At 47.2% G+C, this 19,687-nt stretch overlaps 1 protein-coding gene across 1 annotated transcript in view; it reads right to left on the bottom strand.

The window, feature by feature from the left end:
* The window catches only part of CSMD2 (CUB and Sushi multiple domains 2), a 263,376-nt gene that overhangs the window by 124,818 nt on the left and 118,871 nt on the right, over window positions 1-19,687 (bottom strand). The window contains exons 7-10 of the mRNA XM_066564613.1: window positions 16,306-16,383; window positions 9,576-9,663; window positions 8,511-8,635; window positions 5,024-5,145 (exon numbers count right to left, since the gene is read on the bottom strand). Coding sequence (XP_066420710.1) covers window positions 5,024-5,145; window positions 8,511-8,635; window positions 9,576-9,663; window positions 16,306-16,383 — 413 coding nt within the window. The remainder of the gene's footprint in view (window positions 1-5,023; window positions 5,146-8,510; window positions 8,636-9,575; window positions 9,664-16,305; window positions 16,384-19,687) is intronic.

The following is a 19,687-nucleotide window of genomic DNA, read 5'->3' on the forward strand; positions in this document are numbered from 1 at the left end:
TTTTTTTTAAATATTGTATTTATTTACCCATTTTCCTGTTTTGTTGGTTTTTTAAAAATATTGTGTTTCTTTATCCATTTCCTGTTTTTTTAATATTGTATTTATTTACCCATTTTCCTGGGTTTTTTTTAATATTGTATTTATTTACCCATTTTCCTGTTTTGTTGGTTTTTTAAAATATTGTGTTTATTTATCCATTTCCTGTTTTTTTAATATTGTATTTATTTACCCATTTTCCTGTTTTGTTTTGTTTTTTTTTTTAAATATTGTATTTATTTACCCATTTTCCTGGGATTAAAAAAAAAAATATTGCACTTATTTACCCATTTTCTGGGTTTTTTGAATATTGTATTTATTTACCCATTTTCCTGGGTTTTGTTTTTTTGTTTTGCTCTGAAAGCTGGACGTGTAATTCATTTAATTTAATTAATTACTGATTTGTTAAAGAGCCAGGGGAGCCACCAGCAACCCCAAACCTGGAAGTGCTGGAGTGAAAAGGAGCAATCAGCAAAGCCAGGAAGATGGGAAAATGGGATGGGACTCCTGATTCCAAAGTGATTGGAAGTTCAGTCACATTTTGAGGAGAAAAATCCACAATATTTCATTCCCGAGCAGCAGCTCTAACCTGAAGCTTTCCAAGCACATTTCTCATTTCCCTGCTCCCCTCAGGCTCCAGAATTTCCCCCTCCCTTTGGGATAAATCATCCCCTTCTCCCTCCATCAGCTTGGACAGGGCTTTTTTTTGGGAATAACCCCAGGAGAAACCTCAACCAGCAACATCCATTATGTCAAAGAAGGGCCAGAAATAGCTTTTATGCAAATCCCCCAATTATCATTTGCATTTCTCAGCTCCCCAGAGATTTCTTTTTCCACCGTGGTTGGAATTAATTCCCAAAGCACCAGGGCCCAGCTAAAAAAAAAAAAAACCCTGAATATCCCCCAAAGAGGTTTTGATGTCCCCCCTCTGCAGAGGAAAAAAAAAAAATCCCAATTTTTCAATGAGGAGGCCTCAACCCTATGGATGCAAAATTCCCAGTTTTGAGGGGAAAACTGAAAATTTGGAGGGGATTTTGGGGCTCAGTGGATCTCAGGCTCTTTTTTTTTGCCAGAGAAGAGGACTTGCAAATAATTCCTAAATTCAGCTCCCTGCTCCTCCCAAAGCTCCATGGTACAGAACTTGATCCAAAAACCACTGGAGTCCATAAAAAGATTACAAAAAAAAAATATTACAAAGTATTATTTCCAAGTATTTTATGGGAATTATTGGAAGTAATTCATTCCCAATCCTTCCCTCAGCCAGGAAATGCTGGGATCATCCCTGAGGGATGAGCAGGGAGAGCTGGGACCTTCCCAAAGGATTTGGTGCTTTTTTTCCAACCCTCCCTGCTTCCAGGAGAGCTTTTCCCAACCTGGAAATTAAAATTTCCGCCATTAAAAACACCTAAAACCAAGAGAAAAAAAACGCCTCAAAAACTGACATTAATTGAATTAATTAAAGCTATTTATCATTTCAAAGGCAATGGGATCTCCTCTCACAGCTGACAAATTTCCACATTTCAGTGGATGACGGAGCAGAACCTGCAGTTCCTTGGGCTGTGGAATCTCTGATCCGAGTTGGGAAATCTGAAAATGAATGGATTTGACCAATTCCAATCTCCTTTAGGATTCAGGAAAGGATCAGGACAAGCAGGGAGAGCTGTGGCCTTCCCACAGGGGTTGTTGCTTTTTTTCTTCCCTGCTTCAGGAAAGGTTTTCCCTCCCTGTAAACGACACTGAAACACCTAAACCCCCAAAAATTCCCTCAAAAACTGGCATTAATTAAATTAGCTAAAGCTATTTATCATTTCAAAGGCAATGGGATCTCCCCTCACAGCTCACAAATTTCCGTATTTCTGTCCATGACAGAGGAGAACCTGCAGTTCCTTGGGCTGTGGAATCTCTGATCCGAGTTGGGAAATCTGAAAATGAATGGATTTGACCAATTCCAATCTTTTTTTAGAATTCAGGAAAGCAGGGAGAGCTGTGGCATTCCCACAGGGGTTGTTGCTTTTTTTCTTCCCTGCTTCAGGAGAGGTTTTCCCTCCCTGTAAACGACACTCAAACACCTAAACCCCCAAAAAATCCCTCAAAAACTGACATTAATTGAATTAATTAAAGCTATTTATCATTTCAAAGGCAAAGGCAATGGGATCTCCTCTCACAGCTGACAAATTTCCACATTTCAGTGGATGACGGAGCAGAACCTGCAGTTCCTTGTTGGGAAATCTGAAAATGAATGGATTTGACCCATTCCAATCTCCTTTTTGTACAGGTGTGACTGCCCTGGCCTGGGAAAGATCAATCCCTGCCCATTTTCCCCCAGCAATGGGAATTGAGTGTTTGGTGCCCTCACAGCTTTTTCCAGTCTCAGCCCACGACAAGGAGAGACAGGGCTTGTATTTAAATTTAAACCAGTGCAAAAACGTCAATAAATTCACAATACTGCATAAATACCACGAGATAGACCCAAACTTCACTCCTCTGCCCCTGGGGGCTGAAATTCTGCTGGATAAAGGGGAAAAAAAAAGGGAAAAATCAGCATTCCTGGCACAGCCTCCCTGCCCTGATGAGCTGGGCTGCCCGGGCACCTCCCCACACCAGATATCAAAGGGGCTTCGATTGCAAATAATTACACTCACTTTTAATTACAACCCTGAACAAAACGAGCCTTCAGCAGGGAGGGGAGGGCAGGGATTTCAGGACAGCTGGGGAAACACCGGGAAGAGTCTGTGTGGGGATAGAAACCGAGCCTGGGGGGCTGGAAAAACCTGGAATGTGAGGGTGGGAAGAGGCTGGAAAAGGTTCCTAGAGAAGCTGGGGCTGGCCTGGGATCCCTGGAAGTGTCCAGGGCCAAGGTGGACAGGGCTTGGAGCAACCTGGGGTAGTGGAGGAGTCTGGATGAGTTTGGAAGTGTCTGGAAGTATCTGGATAAGTCAGGAAGTGTCTCGGTGTGTTTGGAGGTGTCTGGATGAGTTTGGAGGTGTCTGGAATTGTCTGCATTTGTTTGGATGTATCTGGGTGTGCATGGATGTGTTTGCAGATGTCTGGATTATGTCTGGATGTGCTTGGATGTGTCTGGAAGTATTTGGAAGCATCTGGATGTGTCTGGAAGTGCCTGGATGTGCTTGGAAGTGTCTGGATGTTTCTGGATGTGTCTGGAAGTGCCTGGATGTTTCTGGATGTGTTTGGAGGGGCCTGGAGGTGTCTGGATTTGCCTGGAGGTGTTTGGATGTGTCTGGATTTCTTTGGATGTGTCTGGATGTGTTTGGAAGTGTCTGGATGTGTTTGGAAGTATTTGGAAGCATCTGGATTTGTCTGGATGTGTTTGGAAGTGTCTGGATGTGTCTGGCTGCGTACACAAACTCCACCACCACATCCCAGCCTCCAAACCCATTCCAACTTTTGTTGCATAAAACATCAGGGCAAAGGATCCCCTTTGTTCATCTCCTCCTCTCTGTAAATCAACAATTCTCCTCAACACCTTTGAACTGAAAGGAATGATTGGATGGGATATTGGGATTGAACCCTCTGTGAGGGTGAGGAGGGGCTGGGCGGGAATTCCCAGAGAAGCTGTGGCTGGATCCCTGAAGTGTCCAATGAGAAGAAACCTGGGACAGTGAAAGTGTCCCTGCCCTTCCTCGAGGTCCCTCCCAACCCAGACCTGGAATCCCATGAAATACAAGCCTGGAATTCCACAGAAACCCTTTCTCTCTGGAGCTGCAGAGCTGCCCAGCCCCAAGCTGGTGGTGAAGACCCACCTTCACAGAATGTCCAGAATCACTGGGTTGGAAGAGACCTTCAAGATCGAGTCCAACCCAGCCCCAACCCCTCAACTCAACCCTGGCACCCAGGGCCACATCCAGGCTTTGTTAAACACACCCAGGGATGGGGACTCCACCACCTCCCCAGGCAGAGCAAACACCCCAGGAATGCCCAGGGAACACAAATTCCCAGAATCACGGGGTTGGAAGAAACCTTCAAGATCATCAAGTCCAACCCAGCCCCAACCTCAACTAAACCATCCCAGTGCCACATCCAGGCTTGTTTTAAACACACCCAGCGGTGGTGACTCCACCGCCTCCCCAGGCAGGCCATGCCAGAACTTTATCACTCTTTCTGTAAAAAACTTCTTCCTAATGCCCACCCTGTATTTCCCTTGGGGAAGCTTAAGGCTGTGTCCTCTGGTTCTGTCAGCTCCTGGAGACAGAGCCCAGCCCCAGCTGAGCACAGCCACCTTTCAGGAGTTGTGGAGGGTGATGAGGACACCCCTGAGTGTCCGTTTGTCCAGGACAAACATCCCCAGCTCCCTCAGAGGCTCCTCACTCACAGGGTTTGTGTTCCCAGCCCCTCTGGATGAGCTCAAGAGTCCCAAAATCCTTCCCAAGCTGAGGGCCCAGAAGCACAGGCACCTTTCAGGGATTGTGGAGGGCGATGAGGTGACCCCTGAGCCTCCTTTTGTCCAGGCTGAGCACCCCCAGCTCCCTCAGGGGCTCCTCACTCACAGGGTTTGTGTTCCCAGCCCTTCTGGATGAGCTCAAGAGTCCCAAAATCCTTCCCAAGCTGGGGAAGCACAGGCACCTTTCAGGAGCTGTGGAGGGTGATGAGGTCACCCCTGAGTCTCCTTTTCTCCCGGCTGAGCTCCCTCAGTGGTTCCTCACTCACAGGGTTTGTGTTCCCAGCCCCTCTGGATGAGCTCAAGAGTCCCAAATCCTCCCAAACTGAGGGTCCAGAAGCACAGGCACCTTTCAGGGGTTGTGAGGGGTGATGATGTGACCCCTGAGTCTCAGCTTTGTGCCCTTTTCCCCAGGCTGAGCTCCCTCAGTGGTTCCTCACTCACAGGGTTTGTGTTCCCGGCCCCTCCGGATGAGGAGTCTCACAACCCCTCCCAAGCTGAGGGCCCAGAGGCACAGCCACCTTTCAGGAGGGTGATGAGGTGACCCCTGAGTGTCCGTCTGTCCGGGACAAGCCCCCTCCCCGAGCTCACCTTGGCGGGGTTGAGGGCGGTGATGACCCACACGCAGTAGGCATTGTTGTCGTACTGCACGGGGTAGTTGGGGGACGTGATGACCCCGCTGGGCCCGCGCAGGTACGTGTCACACATCCTGGCTGGGGACACAAACGGGGACACTCAGCACTGGCGGGGGGGGGGACAGGAGGAGGGATGAGCTTGGGGTGGAGGTGGAAAAGGGAGGAGGTGGAAAGAATGGAGAAGTTGGGTGTTTTCGCGGCCTACGCTGCTCCTTTTTTACACCCGGGTGGTGAAAATGAGGGGTTTGTCTATGAGGAGTGGGGCGATCAACTCTTGATCCCAAAAACCCATACCCCATAAAACCCCTGATCCCAATAATCCCTGATCCCATCAATCCCTGCTCTCACCCAAAACTGATCCCAACAAACCCCAATCCCATCAACCCATGATCCCATCAACCCATGATCCCAACAAACCCTGATCTCATCAACCCCTGATCCCAATAATCCCTGATCCTAATGATCCCTGATCCAAAAATCCCCAGATCCCACCAAACCCTGATCTCATCAACCTCTGATCCCAACAAACCCAGATCCCACCAAACCCTGATCTCATCAACCCCTGATCCCACCAAACCTCAATCCCATCTCCCCTCAGACCAACACCCAACCACTCTCTATGCTCACACTGATTTATTTCCTTTTCTTCCTCCTTTTTTCCTCACAAAAACCCTTCCCCATCCAGGCCAGGAACGACACGTCTCCTTCCTGATGTCCCCAAAAAACCCCATTCCCTTTCTTCCTGCACATCAAACCCCCAAAACACTGCACAGCCAGGATTTATTAGGTCATTATTAAGTATTTATCAGGTGGTTTCCTTCTGCGGGCTCAGAACTAAGGTGGAAACTCAGCTCTGCATCTTCAAAACATCTCAGGTAAAGGAAAAGCTGGAAAAAAGTGCTTAAGCAGGGAAAATTTTGCCTGTGGAATGCCTTTGATGTAATATTTAGCTGAAATATTCCACAAAAAAAAAAAAAAAAAAAGGAAAAAAAAGTGGGGAAAAACATCCTGGTTCTGGAAATATCCTCTGCTGTGATGAAGCCTCAAAATTAATTTATTGTTGAAGTTTATTTATTTATTTATTTAAATGTATAATTTAATTTTGGAGATGTATTTGCATTTTTGGAGTCTGCAAAGGTTATTTTTTTTTCTTTGTAAAATATAGAAAATAATCTCCTTGCCAAGCTGTGGGAATGGCTGGGAAGCAGCTCAGGAAGGAGCTGAGGTCACTTATCCAGGATGCTGAACCTCTCCTGCCTCATCCACAGTGTAAAAAAAAGGGTAAATCCCATTATTCCCATTTTTCAGGTGGGATTAAGTGACTCTCCCAGCATCCAGAGGGAAGCTGCTGAAAATGGGGAAGCTGCAGAAATTTCCCCCAGAATTTGCTCACTGGGGATTAAGAAATAAGGGGTTAAAATCTGGGACTGACTCTGGAATTTGAGGAAAACCAAACAAAAAAATGGCACAAACTGGGAGGAAAAAGTGGCAGAAAGCTGAAATAAAAATCGAAGTTTTTAAATAGAAGAAAAAAACCAAACCCAAAACATGAAAGTCAGCAGCTAAAAAAATTAAGTTGATTCACAGAAACAGAATAATGCTGGCAAATCCTTTCTTATCTCTTGCAGGAGGACACCATAAATTTCCTTTACAGTGTCACATATTTATGCCAAATATCCTCTTACACTGATTCAATTTATTCCAGGCTTGTTTCAAGAATTACATGGGATTCCAAAGCCCTGAAAAAAATCTGCAGATGAAATTAAAAAGAACTGGGGGAAAAAAAAAAAACCCTATTTATGATTTTAAGAGCTTTAAAGGGATTCAATTAAAAATATTACAAGTTGTTCTTTATTAGCATTACAAATATCACAATGTGACATTTCAGAGAGGGAATGAAAACAAAATGGCCAAGGGCAAAATGGGAAAAATGGGAAAAAAAACTCAATTTCCTGATGGCTCATGGCACAGGATGAGGCTCCTGGGGAAGCACAGCCCCAAAATTCCACATTTCCCGTTAAAAATCTCCCTCCAGCTCTGCTTTTCCAGGTTTTATTCCAGTCTTTCCTCTAACAGGAGAGGGAGGAGAGGGGAGAAAACACCTGGAATAGGGAGAGGGGTGATCCTGCTCAGGTTTGACATCCCTGAATTAAAAGAATGTTCTGGAGAGAGGGAAGGGCAGGGATTTAGGGACAGCTGGGAGGAGTCTGTGAGGGGAGGAGGAGGTGCCCAAACAGGGGCTGAGAGGCTGAAAAAAGCTTTAAAGTGAGGGTGGGGAGGCCTTGGGGAAGATTTCCCAGAGAAATTGTGGATGTCCCATCCTTGGAAGTGTCCAAGGCCAGCCTGGGATGGGGGAAGGTGTCCCTGCCCATGGAACATCTTCCTTAAGGCTCCTCCCAAGCCAAACCCCTCTGGGACTTTCTGACCTGGCCAAGGGATGACCTGAGGGCAGGATGGGTGAGAAATGAACAGCAAAGAGCTGGGAATTCCTAAAAATCCCAAAATCCAGCCATGCTGAGCCCCCTCAGGCTGCCCCTGGGTCCCTGGGAGTGTCCAAGACCAGCTTGGAGGGACAGTGGAAGGAACAGGATGGTCCTCAATGTCCCTCCACCCCAAATCACTCTGAGATTTGACCTTGAGGGCAGGATGGGTGAGAAATGGGACAGGAAGGAGCTGGGAATTCCTAAAAATCCCAAAATTCAGCCAGGCTGAGCCCCCTCAGGCTGCTCTATCCCTGGGAGGTTCTAAGACCAGCATGGAGGGACAGTGGGAAGAACAGGATGGTCCAACCCAAACCATTCTGGGATTATTTACCTGAGGGCAGGATGGGTGAGAAATGGGACAGGAAGGAGCTGGGAATTCCCAAAAATCCCAAAATTCAGCCAAGCTGAGCCCCCTCAGGCTGCCCCATCCCTGGGAGTGTCCCAGACCAGCTTGGAGGGACAGTGGGAAGAACAGGATGGTCCAACCCAAACCATTCTGGGATTATTTGACCTGAGGGCAGGATGGGTGAGAAATGGGACAGGAAGGAGCTGGGAATTCCCAAAAATCCCCAAATTCAGCCAGGCTGAGCCCCCTGAGTCTGCCCCATCCCTGGGAGTGTCCAAGACCAGCTTGGAGGGACACTGGAAGGAGCAGGATGGTCCTACCCAAACCATTCTGGGATTATTTGACCTGAGGGCAGGATGGGTGATGGAAAAGGGAGGAAGGAGCTGAGAATTCCCTCAAATCCCCAGATCCAGGCAGGCTGAGCCCCTCAGACTCCCTCTGGACCCCTGGGAGTGTCTAAGACAGTGGAAGGAGCAGGATGGTCCTCAATGTCCCGCCAACCCAAACCATACTGGGATTATTTGACCCAGGGGCAGGATGGGTGATGGAAAAGGGACAGGGAGGAGTTGGGAATTCCTAAAAATCCCGAAATCCAGGCAGGCTGAGCCCCTCACCTCTGCAGACGGGCCGGTGGTCGCTCCAGGCCACGATGATGTCGCTGACTCTCTTGCAGGTGATGCTCTTGGAGCCCTGCAGGTCGTAGCCCTCGTTGCAGGAGAACTGGATGCTGGAGCCCAGCCTGGAGAGGGGACAGAGGGGACATCAGCCTGCTCCTGATCCCAGGATTTGGGGCCAGGGCCATCCCCTGGCCCTGCAGGCAGCAGGAAGGGAGGAGGGACCAGCTCTGCCTCCCCTCTGCTGTGTCTGCCCCAGGTGCTGATGCCCAAATCTCAATTTTTAGTGACATTTCAGTGGGAATTTCATCCACAGCTCTGAGAGAGGACATGCTCAGCGCTCTCATAAAGCGAAATAAAAATCTTCATCAACTGCTGAGAGTTCTGCTCTTTGTTCTGTGGTTTGGATTCTGAGCTTTGCTGTTCCAGCTGCTTTGTTCACTGGGGTAACACAGTCCAGCCTGCAGCAGCTGGGAATTCATCCCATGGAATTTAGGGACTGCTGGGATTCCCTTTCCTCTGCCCTCTCTCCTTTGCTGGATTTGAGGAGAATTTGACAGACTGGGATTTGATTGAGAGACACTTTCCATGAGCAAAACAGCCCTGGGCAGCAAAATCAGATGAAATATTGATTCCCCATGGCCACCAGCAGCTGGGGCATCCCTGCAAAGGAAAACTGGGAACTGGAAAGGAACAACAGCTCTGGTTTAAACTTTCTAAACCCCAATTAGCCAGCACCACACAGGCTCAGTGACAAGGAACCTCAGCCACCTCAAATTCTCTAAGGACAGGGCCATGCTGAGGCTCGAGCTAATTTGAAAAGTGATTTTTTTTCTTTTGGCTGTTTCAGTTTTCCAGGGGAGGGATGACAGCACACAACCCGGATTGGGAAAGGATAAAAACACTGCAGGAGATCTTTGTGGAACGGCACACACAGGAAGGGTTTTACCCACGTGCTCCCCAAAACTGGGCAGGATTTTGGGAGGGGGACAGAGCAAACAGAGCCTCCCACACAAGGAGCACACCCAGGAGCTCATGCACAGAACACACAGAAAATATTCTTACCTAAAATCGTTGCCTATCCTTTTGCCTCTCTCGGGAATCCCAGGGTCTGGACACAAATTATGTCCCTGGGACACACCAACCTGAGTTACTACAAAGCAAAAAACAGCACATACAGAGACAGAATAGCAAAAGGAACATTCTTGCAGCAGCTGGCTTGGTGGATGTGGCGAGAAAAATGGCAACTGGGAGCTCAGAAACCTCAATGTTTTATTCCACAAAAAACAACAGCTTTGGAAACAAATATCCTGCTCAGTTTACAACCTGAGTATTTTCTAGGAAATGCCGGCTAGGGACACAGTTTTCCCTCCATTCCACTACAGAAATACCTCTGGAAAAAGCTGATTTTTGGGTATTTTTTCCATTCTGCTAAATGACACCAATCACAGACCCTGTTTGTTGTGACTAAAACTCCACCTGCCACCCTCCAAGGTGACCTCACAGCCCTCCAAACCCAGCCCAGTGTGCCAGGGAAAGAAAACAACTCCATGAAAAGGCAGGTGTGTGATCCCAGGGGGGGAAAACCAAGCACAGAACGAGAGGGAGAAAGGAGAGGGGGATGCAAGTCGAGGGTTTGAGAGCCAAGTCATTTAGTTGGAACATGGAAAAATTTATGGAGCAACCCGGATGCCAACAAACATGAAATCCATGGGGTGGTGGCCAGCACTGAAGAAAGCTCCCAGCTCCATCCTCCCCATTTCCAGCCCTCTCCAACCTGCCTGAGGCACAAAGGAGGGTTCAGGACAGGGGAACCTGGGGGGTCCCTCAGCCCTGGCACAATCCTGGTTTCCAGGCTGAATTCCAGCACAGCAACAAGGGACAAAAGGGGGATTTTGCCACAGGAATTCGATGGGATTTGGTTTTCTTTGCACCCGAACCTACGGCACATTTCTCAGCCATGATGCTGAGCCACTGAAACAACCCCAATTTCCATCCCACCTCTGCCCAGCGCTGGATTACAGGGAAGGAAATGCCAATTGTATTCCAAGCACGGTGCCCCCAAGGCCACTGCCAGCAGGAGGGTGACACTGAGGTGACACCAGCCCCTTCCTCATGGCAGACAGAGGCCTCAGCAGCCGCAGCCCTGCAGGGGGAAGGGGAGAACCCAGGGGGAGAATCCATGGTGAAAATCCACCCACACTGGACACACACCAAGCCAAGACCAGCCAATATTTGGAATTAACCACTGGGGAATCCCTGGTGCATCCCCAAGTGCAGCTGTTCCTACAAGGAGGACGCTTCCCAATTTTGCTGATCCCCAAAATATTCCATTCCTCAGCACTAACACTCATCTGATGCCCTCTGAGTTCTTTTCAGGAATTCCCTTTTTAAGGCCCTTTTTTCCCTCCCTTCCCACCGTGCTGGAGCAGGGATGGGGCTGGGACTGTCCCCATGGGATGCTTTGGTGCTCTCCTGTGTGTGTGGGAGGACACAGAGGTGACAGAGCCATGGATTCACGGAAAACACCCTCTGAGGGAGTGTTTCCCATTTTCCATGTCCATTACCTGTCACAAACATATTTTATGAAAAATCCTTTCATTAGGATCTTTCCTCCTGGGAAGTTGAGAAGTTTCAGCTTCTCTACGTTTTGCTGCTTTGGAATGTGATTTGGAAAATTGTTTACCCAGCATGTGAAATTGTTTTTATTTGATGACCAATGACAGCCACCTGTGTCAAGGCTGTGAGCAGTAACAAGATTTTATTATCATTCCTTTCCTTTCAAGCCTTCTGATGAAATTTTTTCTTCTATTCTTTAGTATATTTTTAATATATGATTTTCTTTTAATAGAATATATATCATAAAATAATAAATCAAGCCTTCTGAAACATGGAGTCAAGATTCTCATCTCTCCCCTCATCCTGGGACCCCTGTGAACAGCACCACAATAACCCCAGGTTAAGCTCAGGCAGCAGCACCAAAGCAGAATCCAGCATCCCTCCATTTTTTACAGCTCCAAACCTTTGCTTTGCCACTTTTCAGAGGCCCAGAGGAGTCCAAATCACACCAGAGTGTGAAGGAAGGGAGCCCATGGATTCAACCCCCAGCTCCTGACAGGGAAAGTTTGGCTGAACAAAGTCCCCAGGTGCCACCACCCTCCTTGGGTTCCTTCCCTGCTCCCAAAGGTGATGCCTGTGCACAGGCAGCTCCAAAAAAAAGGAAAATTCACCTCAGCATGAGGGACCCAAGGAGGGTTTTATGTCCCAAAGCCATGTGGGAGGGAAGGAAAGTGCTCAAATTCCTGATTTTTCTCTGTAAAAACCCCCCTGACCACACACACCTGTAACAACCACACCCCAACATTGGGAGCTCTTCCTCAGAGGAAAAATCCCATTCCCACAGCAAATTCCTCCTCCCATGGTCAAACCAACCCCAGCCCACCCCTTCTGTACCCCCAGAGTGGGTCACTGCTGCCACACCCAGTGATTATTTCCCATATCAGATAAAAAATGAAGCCTGGAATTCAAAATTTTGGGAAGAAACAACCCCAGATCCCCAGGAAAACAAAGGCCCCAGAGGAGAGTTTGTCACCCTCACTGCTGAGGTCTAAGCCCAGCTCATGTCTCGTTAGTGGAGATTCATTAACACCTAAAACCACAAGAAGATAAAGCAGAGAACAGGGAAGATAAAGCTGAGCAAGGGGGAGAGGGAAGATATCCCCATATCCTGGGAATTGGGGAATTTCTCTTTTAAGGAGAGTGAAAGAAAAGGAGGAGATGGATTAGATGCTCATTTACAGAAACTTTTGTTCTCCACCTTTTGTTTTGAACACACACAAACAGAACAGCCCGAAGGTTACAAACTGGATTTGTCATGCTGAGAATTTGCTGTGTTCACCTTCCCAAAGTTTCACCTGGGCTGGGCCGTTCCCAAATAAACCCTTCAAGATTACTACATAAAAATTGTGATGAACTGCTCAATTTCTGTATTAGAAGCTCAGGAATTCTCTCTCCCAACCATGGGATTGGTTTTCAATCCCCTCATCCTCCTGATTTTTTCCATTTCTTTCTCCTCACGAATTCAGTGACAGCCAGTTCTGATGGTTCAGTTTGCCACTGGAATTCACTGTTCAAATCCTCTTTAGCTTTATTTCTCTTAATAAGCAAACTTCACTGACAGATTCCCAAGGGACAATTTCTCGGTGAATTTCAGAACTACAAAACAAAGCAGCATCTAAAGAAAAAAAAAACCTTTGACAAAGCCCCAGCATTTCTCAGCATGAGGAATCCAGTGAAAGGAGGTGATGCTTTCTGGCAGGAGAGCTGGGAAGGACTGCAGCAGGAATTAGATGGTTTAAAGGGTTAATCTGAGTGGTCACACCTGGGAAATTCCATGCAAACTTCTGGGAGAGATCACAAAAATCAGGCCTGAGAGCTTGGAGCTGATTTAGGGGTGCAGGGTTCACCCCAATGAGGTCCTGCTGCATTTCCAACCCTCAAAGTTCCTTCAGCGTCCAAAAAATTAAGGATGAAGTGATTCCAGAACCTCAGTGACCCCAACCCAGACACTGAACGCTCCCAATTTTAGCGACACCAAGAGCGAAAAGGTCACAGCCAGGTCCTGACACTGGGAAAATCCAATCCCAGCTGGGAATGTTCCACCAGGAGAGCTCCAAACCCCAATTTCCCAGCTGGGAATGTTCCAAACCCCATTTTCCCAGTTGGGAATGTTCCACCAGGAGAGCTCCAAATCCCAATTTATTTCCCAGCTGGGAATGTTCCAGAACAGCTCAGAAGGTGAAGCTTCACAAGCATTCCCAGAAGTGCAGAATTCCCAGGGCATTTCAGGCTGTCCCACCCAAGCCAAGCACAGCTTGTCCCCAAGCCCCAGGTGGCTCCTTTGTCTCACAGACACCTCCCCAAAACCCAGAAATTCCAACACACTTGGCTGACACCTAAAAACTGCTCAACCCACCCCAAAAAATGACTTTGCAAAGCGGATTTTGACCGAGCTGGACACACACAGAACTTCCAGTCCTTCACCCAAGCCCTTCCAGGCATCCCCACAGGGCCCCAGGTGGTTCCTGTGTCCCACAGACACCTCCCCAAAACCCAGAAATTCCAACACACTTGGCTGACACCTAAAAACTGCTCAACCCACCCCAAAAAATGACTTTGCAAAGGAGATTTTGACCCAGCTGGACACACACACAGAAGTTCCTTCACCCAAGGCCTTCCAAGGCCCCTCCAGGTAGGCCTCACCCAAACACCACAATTTTCCCACTTGGCTGCTTTTATTTTTAAATCCAAACCACCACAATTTTCCCACTGTGGGACCTGGAATATCCATATTTACATTCTGCTTTCAAGTGCCAGAAACAACCTCCAAAATATGGCCTAAAATTTCAAACTATTTCTTCTACCTGCATTATTTGTCTCTCAGTATTATCTTCCCTCCAAAAGTGATTAAAGCAAGATTTCCAAATAATTTAACTGATGGTGAGCACAAAGCACTTAATTAAGATTTCAAACAAACACAGTCCAGCACAACTGAGCACAAGCAGCACCCCCCCCCCAGAATTTTGTATTTTTATGGATTTTTTTTTTCCCTGCAATAACACAAGCAGATGTTACATCACTACATTTTTCCTCCATTCAGCCACACCAAACACTCCAGGTTTAATCTGAGCAGGCAATCCCAAATCCAAAACCTCTTCAAAACCTGCAGGATTTAAGAGTGGATCCTTCCAGGGAGGATTTTAGGCCAGAGTACTTGGAAAGAAAACATTGCTGGTAGGAATAATCAAAAATAAAACAGGGACTTGAAGGCTGGACTTGATCATTTCCAGCCTTAACGATTTTAAGTTTCTGTGGCACAGCTTTAAGTGTTAGCAAGAGACACGCAAATTCCTGAATTTCTGGTATTTGAGCCAGAGCAGCTGGAAATTGCCCTGGAATAGGAAATTTCTTTACCCAACCTGTGGAATTATCTGTGATGCAAACTCAGCTCGTGGAGGTTTGGGGGCGCAGAGGGGCTCAACCAACCCTGCAAATCCAGCAGGGAACAGAGCAGATAAGGCTCTGTGAAAAAATCAAAATAAAAACCTGATTTTCCTGGTGCCATCTCCTTGGGAACCAGCACTTCTGCAGCTGGGAATTCCCTGTGGGAGCAGAAGGCTCCAAAACAGGGACAAAACAGGGAAAATCCAGAGCTGATGGAGAGCAGGGCATGGGGAAGGAGCTGGAGGGTCACAAGGACCATGGAATGGGGCCACCATCCCCAATATTCCAGCTCAACAACTTCCAGCCTGAGCTTCCTCAAGATCTGAGCTCCCATTTGGCAGCTCTGAGCCCCCTGGGATGGGATAAACCAGGCAGGGGGAATGAATTCCTATTTTTCCTCCTCAGAAGTGCAGGATCTGCTGGAAAGGGAATAGAGCTGCTGTGTCCCCCTCACCTCTGTGCATTAAAAATGGGTAAAACTGCTCCAAGGGCCATTCCCAGGAAGGAGAAATGGGAATTTTGTGTATTGTTAACACCACAGTGCTTCATTGAATCAATGATTTCACTCCTTTCCCCAAAATTCCCCAAAATCCAGGGCAAAACTCCCCCCACTCCAAACACACCCCCTCTGTCTCCAGCCAGGGGGTTCCCAACTGGATTTTTCACTCAGATAAGGGCACTGGGAAGTTTATTCCAATAAATTCTTCCTGGCAAGGAATGTAACACCCAGCCAGGAACAGCTTGGACTCAATTTTAAAGGATAATTCCCTTTAAAACGGAATTATTTTCCCCTGGACGCCCCCAGTGTTTTCTGCTCTGGAGATTTTGGGTTGTTTTTTACCTTTTTGGGCTTTGCTCCCAAAAAAACAGAGCCTGTAAAAATTCTCCTGGGAGCTGGGAGGGAAACTCTCCTTCCAGACAGACACTGAGGCACAATTCTGATCCAGTCCATGCCTTTTTCTGGATTTTGTATGCAAAATGCACCAGCTGAGCTGTGCAAATGCTCCTCTCTGATGGGGGTAATGGGCTGTGCAACAAAACGAGCAATTCCAGCTTCTCCCCTAAAATCCATTTGGAAAAATGCTCCATCCTGCTGCCATTTGAATCCACATAAAATATTAACTCCCAGTCAGATCCCTCCTGTTTCATTTCAGTAAGAGCCCAAGATTCAGGGACAAAAGCCGCAGGTTTTGCTCCTGATTTGGGAAGAACCTGATGGAAAACTGAAATGTTTCCCACCTGCTCAAGGGAGGCACAGCAGTGACCCCAACGTTCTGCCCCTGACACACCAAGCACTCCACACAACCTGAAAAATCAGCACTACAACCTGAAAAAATCAGCATTACAAACCCAGAGTTATGATTTTTTTCTGCAGGGAATACGAAATAAAACTCAAATAGAAAAAGGAAGACGCTGTGGCTGCCTCTGTAAATTTTCTAACATTCTGTTTTTAATGTTGTTCCTTATCCCTGCTCCTTATTTACAGCAATAGCACCGATCCCAAGCCCTAATTTCTTTGTTTTTCCCACTAAAAGGAGCCCAAAGCCACGACCCTGGAGCACAGAATCAACCAAATGCAGAAAATCCAACCCCTTGCACCCTTCCAGGAGTTAGTAAATGCTTGTGACCAGAGCACTGGGAGGAGGGAGTGATGCAGAAATGCAGAGGGAAGAGGGAAAAGCACCCAAACTTTTCAGAGTGGCGAAGTTTTAGAGATTACTGGAAAGTCCAATGAAATGTTCCAGGAGATTGTTATCAAAAAGACAGTGAGGAAGAGCCAGAAAAAACTTACACACAGACGTCTTCTGGTTGTTGTCCTTGCTGGGCATGAGTTTCACCCCTCTGGACTTGAGCTCCATCTGCTTCTTGACTGCAGGGGTGGGAAACAAAGGAAAGACGAGGAAAAAGTTGAGCTGAGCTTCAGGGATTGTCAAGTTTGTATTTTAAAAATAAAAACGTGAATCACCCACATCCTGCATCCTTGCCTTTGGGATCAGCTTATCCTGACTGCTCAAAACCAGCAGGGGTTTGTTTTTCCATGTTAGGGCTTTGGAGAGGGATTTGTTTTCTATGTTAGGGCTTTGGAGAGGTTTAATTTCAAAATAAAAATGGGGTCCAACCCCTCCCCAGTCCCTCTGTAACCCACTAAAAATGGGAGACAGGAAAAAGGGAAGCTCTGAGGAGTTTCAGGGATGCTGAGAGCAAAATGCTGAGCTGGTTTCCCCCCAGTTTTTCTGGAATTTATCCCATGAACCCATTACACAGCAGAGCCATTCCAGGGGAGCACTCAGAACCTAAAAACCGCAGAGCTGGTGTGAATAAACAGCAGGAAAACAGCAGGGAAAAGAAAATTAAACCCCATTACTGGCCTAGGGAAATATCAGCTTGGAGCCCCACACCTGGGGGACTCCTCCCCAAGTGTGACCATTCCCTCCTGGCTGCAAACTTCCACCAGAAGAGGAGAAAAACCAGGCAAGGGAACAAGAACTCATCCATCTCCAAGGGCCCCATCCTTTTCCCCACACCAGGGAGCAGCAATTTGTTTTCCTGCTCTGGATTTGGCTGCTGCCGCCTCCACCCCCAGGGTTTGACACAAACCCCACCTGGCAGAACCATCTGGGAGCAGCACAAACACCTGGATTTGGGATCATTCCAGCCTCCAGAGGCAGGAATCGGGATAGAACAGCCTCTACTGTGAGGAGCTGGGATAAAAGAGCAGGAATTGGGATAACGCAACAGGAATTGGGACAATTCCAACAGGAATTGGGATAATTCCAACAGGAATTGGGATAACCCAACCCTCACTGCAGGAATTGGGGTAATTCCAACAGGAATTGGGGTAATTCCAACAGGAATTACCTTCCAACAGGAATTGGGAATAACCCAGCCCTCACTGCAGGAATTGGGATTAAAAAATCTCCACTGCAGGATTTGGGATAACCCAACAGGAATTGGGATAATTCCAACAGGAATTGGGAATAACCCAGCCCTCACTGCAGAAATTGGGATAATTCCAACTGGAACTGGGATAATTCCAACAGGAACTGGGAATAACCCAGCCCTGCAGGATTTGGGATAACCCAACAGGAATTGGGATAATTCCAAGAGGATTTGGGATAACCCAGCCCTCACTGCAGAAATTGGGATAACCCAACAGAAACTGGGATAATTCCAAGAGGATTTGGGATAACCCAGCCCTCACTGCAGGATTTGGGATAACCCAACAGGAACTGGGATAATTCCAACAGGAATTGGGATAATTCCAACAGGAACTGGGGTAACCCAGCCCTCACTGCAGGATTTGGGATAAAAGATCCTCCACTGCAGATTTGGGATAACCCAACAGGAATTGGGATAACTCAGTGTCCAAATCACTTTCTGGGAGCCTTTTCCTGACGAGCCAGCCCTTTATCCTTGGAGAAACCCACTTCAAACCCTTCTTCCTCGTGTTCTTCATCTTGTCAGGCTTTCATCCCTAAATTAGCACATTGCTAAGACAAAGCTGTCAAGAAGAATTACCCATGTAACTAAAGAGGGGGTTTTTAATCGTGCTGGGTTTTTTTTTTTTTGGGCTTAAAAAGGACCTGTTTGGAACAGCTGCTGCAGGAGGCTCAGACAGGGAGAGGCTCCTTGAAGCTCACCTGAGGTGCTGCTTTGAGAGGGATGCTGGGTGCAGCTTTTCACTCATCATTTCCTCACAGCTTTTGGCTTTCTCTTTAAATAAAGCAGCAAGAACTTCAAAAAAAATTTTAGCTGGAAAATATTCATGAGGAAAAGCTGCTGCTGCTCCTGTCTTCCTCAGCAGCTTCAATCTGTTCAGGGCAGCTGTCTTTTTTTATTAATTTAAGAAGGGAAAACTAATTAACAGCAGGCTGCTGTCAAAGCAAATCGAACTCTTTGTTTCTTTTTACTCCAAATCCACCTGCAAGTGCAGCAGGAGGAAGAAAAAGCAGCAGGTTTTGGGATGCCCCAAAGGTCCACGTGGATGGGAATCACAGGATATTTCCAGCCTGATCTCAAGGTTTTTAATAAATGTGGTATCAATGGATCAAAAAAAGGACTTGGGGCTGCTAAAACTCACATTTTTGGGGTAAAAAAAAAAAATCTATTTCTGCTTCAAATAAAATAGTGATACAGACATTCCTGTAGTGATTCTCCAGCTTTTTCCAAGCAAACACAGGGATAACCCCAAAATCCCACCCCAGCATTCCCTCCCAGGCAATAAAACCCAGGCAATTCCAAGTTTCCAAGGCTGAATTTGGATTTTGATTTGAATTTTCCAAGGATGTGGGTTGGGCCTCTGCAGTCTCTAAGCCTCTGCCCCGTGGTTGTGCTTTGGGGCACGAGCAGCTTCACAGAATAATCCCCATTTTGGTATTCTCCACAGCTCCCCACTGCACATCCAGCCCCCAAGGGAACATTCCCACTCTCCACACAAACAAAAGCTCAGCTCAGATGATTTGTGCCCCACAAAGAGGAATTCAGAGGCCAAGCAGAGCTTCCCAAGCGTTGGTGAACCCCACCAGAGCTGATGGAGGCACCAGGGATGGGATGAGGCATCCTTGGGAACTTTTCCATCAGGACACAGCAAGCTGCAGGGATTTCCCCAGTGCTGAACATCCCAAACCCAGGAGAAGGCAGTGGAAGGTGCCAGGGGGTGCAATCAGAAGAATTTTAAGGTCTCTTCCAACCCAAACCATTCCAGGAATTCTCTGGCATGGGGAAATTCATAATCTGGATACAGCCAGGCTTGGAAAATTTTCAGGGACACATTTCTAACCAAGGCTCTCCCAGAGCCATCCCTGCCAGATCCCATCCAACAAACATCCCTCTCCAACCCCGTTCCTGATGGAAAACCTGGCTCCCAAACCCCTCAGCCATGAGAACAAGACACTCCTCAGTGAGCAGCAATCCCAAAATTCAGAGCCTGAGCTGCATCCCCAGGAAACATCTCCTCCCCTAACTGCACCATGTCCCTTTCCAGGAGAATTGATAAAGATAAATTGGTGAAGATAAATTGATGAAGAGGGATCACTGCATCCTCTCCTCCTCATCCTTCATTTCGGAGCCCTAATGACGGAAGTCAGACTTTACAAATGACTCCATTTAGATCAGAACCAGGCACAGCAAAGCACCACTTGTTTTTGTGCTTTTTTAAAAATTTAAACAAATAA

This window comes from Molothrus aeneus, chromosome 23, assembly GCF_037042795.1.
Source record: "Molothrus aeneus isolate 106 chromosome 23, BPBGC_Maene_1.0, whole genome shotgun sequence".
NCBI classification, from domain to species: Eukaryota; Metazoa; Chordata; class Aves; order Passeriformes; family Icteridae; genus Molothrus; species Molothrus aeneus.